Source organism: Piliocolobus tephrosceles, chromosome 3, assembly GCF_002776525.5.
Source record: "Piliocolobus tephrosceles isolate RC106 chromosome 3, ASM277652v3, whole genome shotgun sequence".
In the NCBI taxonomy this organism is placed as follows: domain Eukaryota; kingdom Metazoa; phylum Chordata; class Mammalia; order Primates; family Cercopithecidae; genus Piliocolobus; species Piliocolobus tephrosceles.
In genome coordinates this window covers 36,195,486-36,202,917 of record NC_045436.1, presented here as the reverse complement: position 1 = coordinate 36,202,917, position 7,432 = coordinate 36,195,486, and the positions used below count along the sequence as shown (strand labels likewise).

At 44.0% G+C, this 7,432-nt stretch overlaps 1 protein-coding gene across 4 annotated transcripts in view; it reads left to right on the top strand.

Annotated features, from left to right (window-relative positions):
• Positions 1–5,271, top strand: part of TMEM131L (transmembrane 131 like) — a 168,309-nt gene extending 163,038 nt beyond the window's left edge. For 3 of the 4 annotated variants that reach the window (XM_023227789.2, XM_023227778.2, XM_023227807.3), the window contains 4 exons: positions 407–527; positions 1,854–1,942; positions 3,097–3,236; positions 3,977–5,269. In XM_023227789.2, the coding sequence (XP_023083557.2) occupies positions 407–527; positions 1,854–1,942; positions 3,097–3,236; positions 3,977–4,252 (626 nt within the window). In that variant the 3' untranslated portion in view covers positions 4,253–5,269. Of the gene's footprint in view, positions 1–406; positions 528–1,853; positions 1,943–3,096; positions 3,237–3,976 lie in introns of all 4 variants that reach the window. The other variant, XM_023227800.2, reaches the window with a different exon arrangement.
• Positions 5,272–7,432: the final 2,161 nt, after the last annotated feature.

The window sequence follows — 7,432 nt, the reverse complement described above, 5'->3', positions numbered from 1 at the left end:
AAAAAAAAAAAAAAAAAAAAATGCTGTATTTGCTGTCACAGCACATACATTATCTGCCATGCTATATACTTCGTTTGTTGTTTGTCTTTGCTCACTTGAATGTAACTTGTTTACTGCTGTATCCTCAGTATCTCTAATGGGGTCCTGCAGGAAGTAGTTCCTTAAATATTTGTTATGTGAATCTCATCTTCTTATCCAGGTCAAGAGACAATCGGACACTGAAGAAACGGTCAAAACAATATGCCGTATTTCAGAATGATATCCTGAAATTATATCCCAAAAGGAGTCAGTCAGCATGTGTGGGTGACATCAGGGAGTGTTTTCTGGAGGGAAGAGCAGGCCCAGGAAAGGTAGGATGAGGGCCAGGTGAGGATAGGGTGGACTCAGGCCTTGTTCTCTTCCGTAGGTCTTTACTCACCTGGAGACCTGTGGCCCACTCTGCCGGTATGTGTGACAAGCAGCTTAAACTGCACCCTGGAGAACGGCATGCCTTGTGTGATTCAGGAGCCGGCCCCGGTTCATAATAGGTACAGCTTCACTTCTCTGATTGGTGCCTTGCTTAGTCTAAGGGCTTGCAGTTGGAATTGGAGTTCAGTTTCTTGGGGTTTCCTTACAAAAATGAGGGCTAGGCTTCTTCCTCGGTGTGCTTTAGCTGTGCGTTTCCTCCTGCCTTTTAGAGTTGCACTGGGACTAAACCAGTCTTTGAGAGAAACGTGAAAGGAAATAAAAGAAATAAAGCTGGTGACAGTGTCATTATTTTTAAAAAATTGAAAAGATGATTTATTCATGTATTAGAGGCAGATTTGGAAAAAACACTCATAATTCCTAACTCCTAGCAGAGCAAAGCTGTTCATTTTTCTGTGGTATTATTCTTGAACACACTTAACATTGTATGTATTTGTTTATTTTTTAGAGGCAGAGTCTTGCTCTGTCGCCCAGGCTGGAGTGCAGTGGTGCGGTTATCGCTCACTGCAGCCTTGAACTCCTGGGTTCAAGCAATTCTCCCGCCTCAGCCTCTCAAGTAACTAGGACTACAGGTGCGTGCCACCATGCTGGGCTAATTTTTTTTTTTTTTTTTGTAGAGACAGGATCTTGCTTTGTTGCCTAGGCTGGTCTTGAACTCTTGGTCTCAAGCTGTCCTCCTGCCTTGGCCTCGCAAAGTGTTGGTATTATAGGCAGAAACCACCACACCTGGCCCACATTTAAAATTTTAAAAGATCAAATAATTTGAGTATTGAAAAATAGTTGCACAATGGCAGTTTCTCAAATTTGCTATCTGTTGATATGTCATTCAGTTAGGGAGTCTTAAGAAAATGTTGGATATTTAATCACAGAATCCATTTGATGATTTTCTTGGTTCAGGTTATTACAATAGTATTTCCTAACTCATTTCTATAATAAGAATCTAGGTTGCAGTAGGGATCAAAGTATAATGAAGTATAGTCTTTATAGTTATGACTTCTCTAAGATGAATGTTGGTCTTGCTCTGAGTGGACATTTTTAATAGAACATGTTTAAGTCCTTCAGATGTGCACAAAGACACTTAAAGGTATTCCAGCTGTTCTTTCACAGTGCTGATAAAGCCACGGCTCTGTATTCTGCCTCTAGACTTAACAAGCATGGTTAAAAACAAGTGTGCTCCTCGTCCAGCCGTTCATCCTGCAGATGGTGTGTCATTAGTGATGAGCTTTTAGTAAGCCTTTGATTCTGTGACTTGAGAAAGTACATCTTTTATTTTCCAAAACTGGGGAATTCACAGTGATGAGGATGCTAGGCAGTAAAATCATTTTGTTTTCTTTACTTGATGTCTTGACATCCTCTTTCTGAAACTAGACCGCTTGCTTTTTTGGCAGTTTCATTGATTGGAGTGCAACATGCGAAGGCCAGTTTTCCAGCGCATACTGTCCATTGGAATTGAACGATTACAATGCCTTTCCAGAAGGTAAGGGCTCTTTAGACAATTCCAATGCCATTCTTTTATTCTTAGAAGCTCAAAGCAGGAAGTGTGTGGACTTAGAAGAATGTACCTTTTAACAGTGAGCAGACTTTGAGAATGAGCTTGCAGTAGACTGCTGAACGGCTTCCTGTGGATCCAGTTGTGCACTGATGCCATGTATAATTTTATATGATCCTCAAAAAGCCCTCAATTTGGGGTGTTTGGGGGCTTCAACAATAACCCTAATCCATTTAGTCCTTCCAGTTAGGTAGAACTAGGTAATTTGGATCCATGTAGATGTAACATTGTTGGTTATCCGTTGGGAGGCTGGAGCTTTAGCTGCTTGCGCTTCTCTTCAGGCAGTCAATTCCCATGTGAAAGAGAAACATTGGCCTGCATCCTATTATGTCCTTAACTTCTCTGCCCATGGGTGGTGCTGCAGAAGAAAGGAAAGGAGCTTGGAGGGAAAATTGTGGAAAATTGCAGATGCTTGGGCTCAGGCATCTGTAATAATAAAAAAATGAGAGCTGTAGGATTTCCCTGGTCAACTGGAAAATGCTCTATTGTGCACTACTGTTGGATCATGGTTTCTTATACTAGAGTTGCCTTTTCAGGGAAGGGATGTATCATTCTTACCTAGATTTTGATGCATGCATTGCCCCATGCTAACCACAAGGGGGTGCTTCGGGAATGTTAATTATGATTGTGAGGGTCTGTGTTCATTATGTTTGATGATACCTAAGGAGTCCTTGTTTTGGATTGCTGTATCAGCCCATACGATATATGTGTAGGTGGCTGAGGTTGGCATGACAGGTAATAAAAACATTTTAAAGACTGGCAAGAACCTTGACACTATTTAGATCTCTAGTAGTATTTTAATGTATTTTGTGTAATAGAAAGATTCCCGTCAAGTGATCAAATAGAGAAAAACAAGCCCGGAGGAAGACCTTCCACATTGAGGGCTTCCCAGGTTGTGTGATAAACAGTTTTAATCTTGACAATGATGTTGCAACAACTCTCCTGGTCCACACAGACCCAGTATTTATGTCTGTAACTTGTCAGTAGTGTGGTGAGGCCTCGAAAGCTTTTTTGCCTGAGAGTGAGAATTCAATTCTCAGTGAAAATGTTTACCTGTGATGAAATTCTCCCATTCTTTGTAGAAAACATGAACTATGCCAATGGCTTCCCTTGTCCTGCAGAAGTTCAGCCAGACTTTATTGATCACAACTCTCAGTCTACCTGGAACACCCCACCCAACATGCCTGCTGCCTGGGGACATGCCAGTTTCATCAGCTCTCCGGTGAGTCTTGCGCAGCCTGTGCTGTGAACCCCTGGGCAGCTCTGAGTTGTTTCCAGTGCTTCCTTAATCCTGGTCTCAACTAGCTTTAGTGTTAGGTTTGGACCAGCCAAAGCCTGGCTTGCTTCTTTTAGATCGCAGAAGCCAGAGCTGGCCGCCCTCTGAAGGAAACTGACATGTAATAACCAGATGGGTGGGATCTCGCAGGCATTGACATTCTGGCCACCCCAAATGAAAAAACATCCCCAAATACACCAAGCCCTTTGTAGATAAAATTGAACATGGGCCAGCCCTTCGTGTGACACGGCTGTCCTTATGTGGACTCACTGATCTTTACTTCACTGATAAGAGATGAAAGTCCCAGGAAGGTCAGTGGGTGGTCAGGGTTCCAGAGCTCCCTGCCTGTGAGCACACCCTCCCTGCTCAGAAGCCCGACGGCTTCTCCTTTCACATCCGCTTGACACTTGTTTTTGTTTTTTTTCCAGATAAAGGGTATTTGGCCTGTGGGTTCTTCCCTCGGTGGCAAATCAGTTTATCCCATTAGACGAGGGTTTCACAATCCTCCCTTGGAGAAAAAATGGTGTTAAAGCAACCCAGATTTAAATTGAGAGTAGTCTAATAACTTCTAAGTAACTTGATGCCATTGTAGTATTCACTGCTGTGTATTCACCTTTCTAAGACCCGTTTTTTTTTTGTTTTTTTTTGTTTTTTAATTTATTTTACCTTGCTCATTTATGCTTCAGCCCTACCTCACAAGCACCCGAAGCTTGTCTCCAATGTCTGGACTTTTTGGTTCCATCTGGGCCCCACAAAGTGATGTGTATGAAAATTGCTGCCCCATCAACCCCACCACGGAACATTCGACCCACATGGAAAACCAAGCGGTCGTGTGCAAGGATTACTACCCGGGGTTCAACCCGTTTCGCGCCTATATGAACCTGGACATATGGACTACTGCGGCAAATAGGAATGCAAATTTCCCACTGTCTAGAGACTCCAGTTACTGTGGGAATGTGTGAAAATAATTGGAGTTTTAGACAATGTGAATAAAGAGGCTTGTGTTTTGATTACTAGTGTAAACTGGTTATTGAGATAGATGATGACATTGGTGGATATTTTGGCACTTTTATATGAAAATAAATTTTTTAATGAAATCTGGGTGCTCTATTTTTTTTAACTCTTCATAAATCAGTGGTAAAAGCAAAGCATCCATATGTCAGAACTTTCAAAAGTCAAGAAGTGTGTCAGATATGCCAAATGTTTTAAATCTGAACAAGGGGGACTATTTTTTTTTTTTTTTTGGAGACAGTCTTGCTCTGTCGCCCAGGCTGGAGTGCAGTGGGGCAGTCTTGGCTCACTGCAACATCATCTGCCTCCCGGGTTCAAGCAATTCTCCTGCCTCAGCCTCCCGAGTAGCTGGGATTACAGACACGCGTGTGCTACCACATCCAGTTAATAGAGATTTTCAGTAGAGACGGGGTTTCACCGTGTTGGTCAGGCTGGTCTCGAACTCCTGAACAAGGAGACTTCTAAGAAGGTAGGAGTTGAGCAAGAACCGCTATGGTTTTCCTCCCCCTGAGCATCACAACCATCTGGGGAGCTTTCAGAAAATGAACTTGCTCAGCAGTTGAGAACTGCTGGAAAGCCCAGCTTAACAAGATGCTTGCTTGGGCGGACTCTGCCTGGGGTGCAGCGGGGGATTCTTTCCAGTCTTGGTGTGTTGCTGGGATGAAGCAGAGAGCCCTAGAGCTATTCTCTCCATCCCACTTATGGCAAGGGCTGTTCCTCTGTCGGGCCAGTGCTTGGGGGCAATGGCAGCAGCAGAATCATTCTGGTAAGTGTGTGGTTTCCGTCCCAGTGAGCAGGCTAACCCTGAGTATAGGAACTTAGGGGAGGTTAGGTGGCTGATGCGTGTTTTCCAGACCAGTTTGTATCTGCTTGTCATTGATCTTAGAAGTCCATATTATGGTGGAATTATCTATTTGCATGTGTAAACTTTGAATATGTTTTTAACTTTTAATAAAAAGTTATTTTTACATTTTGTTTTGTCTTTATATTAAAAGTTCAGTAGGCGTGATTTGTGAGTGGAATGCAGGGTTTGCTTGCTCTGAGTTTATTTCTCTTTGCTGCGGTTGTGTGGAGGCCTGAGACAAGTGTCTTGTAAGCTTGGGGCCGCCCTTCTGCACGGAGAGCCTCCAGGCAGGTACCGCCTCTAGAAAGTCCTGTTGCCAGGTTAGAATCCTGATCTGCATGAAGCAGACACTCCCTTCCCCCACCCCTAGTATTGAATAACATTACAAATAATTAGGTTCTAGGCATATAGCCAAAAGAATTGAAAGCAAGGACTTAGATATTTTCACACCCAGGTTGATGGCCGCATTGTTCACAATAGCCGAAAGATAGAAACAACCCAGATAGCCGTTAACAGATAATGAACAAAGTGTAATGTGTCCATACAAAGGAGTATCATTCTGCCCTAAAAGAGAATCAAATTCTGATACATGCTACACTATGGATGAACCTTGAAAACATTATGTAAATGTAATAAGCCAGACACAAAAGGACAAATAATATGTGATCCCACTTCTATGAGGGATCTAAAGTCAAATTCAGAGACAAAGAACAGTGGTTGGCAGGGGCTGGGGGAGGAGGGAATGGGGAGTTACCGCTTGATGGGTGCAGAGTATGTTTGAGATAATATCAACATGAAGTTCTGCAGACGGATGGTGGTGATGTCTCCCATTCCTACTAGAGAGAGTGAGACATTAAGTATTATTCTGCTTCGGTGCTATTGTTGTACTTTATTTTTCTACATTCATCGATCCTCATTTCCCTACCAGGAAAATATGAGAAAGCAAAATAAGATTTTATTGTACTATATATACAAAGGAAAGCAAAAATCTCCACTTTTATTGGAATATTATCTTTAGCCCTAAGACTAAAATAGTAGGGAAACTGGAAGTTTTTTTATTGAAAAACATTTACTGGGTACCTCCTAGGAGCTGTCCCCGGGACCGTGGATACAGCAGAGAGCAAGACAGACACGGTCCTGCTGCCAGGTCACATTCCGGAAGGGGAAGGTTAGGGAAGAAAAGGTTCAAACAACATTTCAGATACTGATGCATGCTGTGAGTGCAACGAAATGGTGATGTGATGAACTGGGGGAGGCGCAGCCGGTCCTTCTGAGTGGTCAGGGAAGGTCTCTGTGAAGAGGTACATTTGAGGTAAAAACTTGAATAGAAAGAAAGCCAGAGGCCAAGCATGGTGGTTCACATCTATAATCCCAGCACTTTGGGAGGACAAGATGCACAGATCACCTGAGGTCAGGAGTTTGAGACCAGCCTGGCAAACATGGTGAAACCCCTTCTCTACTAAAAATACAGAAATTAGCTGGGAGTGGTGGCAGGCACCTGTAATCCCACCTACTTGGGAGGCTGAGGCAGGCAGATTGCTTGAACCCGGGAGGCAGATGTTGCAGTGAGCCAAAACAGCACCACTGCACTCCAGCCTGGGCGACAGAGCAAGACTGTCTCAAAAGAAAAAAAAAAAAGCCAGTGTGCCAAGATCCCTGGGCAAAGCTTCCCTGCAGAGCAAACAGCAAGTGCAAAGGCCCTGAGGCAGGAGGCCACAGTGGAAAGAGGTGAGGCTGAACAGGCAGGCAGAGGCCACCTTTATAAAGCCTTATAGCCACCAAAAAGAGGATGGGTTTTACTCCAAGTGCAATTACGAGCCATTGGAGCATTTCTTTTAATTTTTTTTGAGATGGAGTCTTGCTCTGTTGCCTAGGTTGGAGTGCAGTGGCATGATCTCGGCTCACTGCAGGCTCCACCTCCCTGGTTCATGCCATTCTTCTGCCTCAGCCTCCTGAGTAGCTGGGACTATAGGCACCTGCCACTACGCGTGGCTAATTTTTTTGTATTTTTAGTAGAGACGGGGTTTCACTGTGTTAGCCAGGATGGTCTCGATCTCCTGACCTCGTGATCCACCCACCTCGGCCTCCCAGAGTGCTGGGATTACAGGGGTGAGCCACCGCGCCCGGCCTGCATTTCTTATTTTTTGAGACAGGATCTCACACTGTCACCATGGCTGGAGTACAGTGGCACAATCATGGTTCACTGCAGCCTTGAGCTCCTGGGCTCGAGTGATCTTCCCACTACAGACCCTGAGAGTAGCTGAGACTACAGGTGTGCACCAACCAT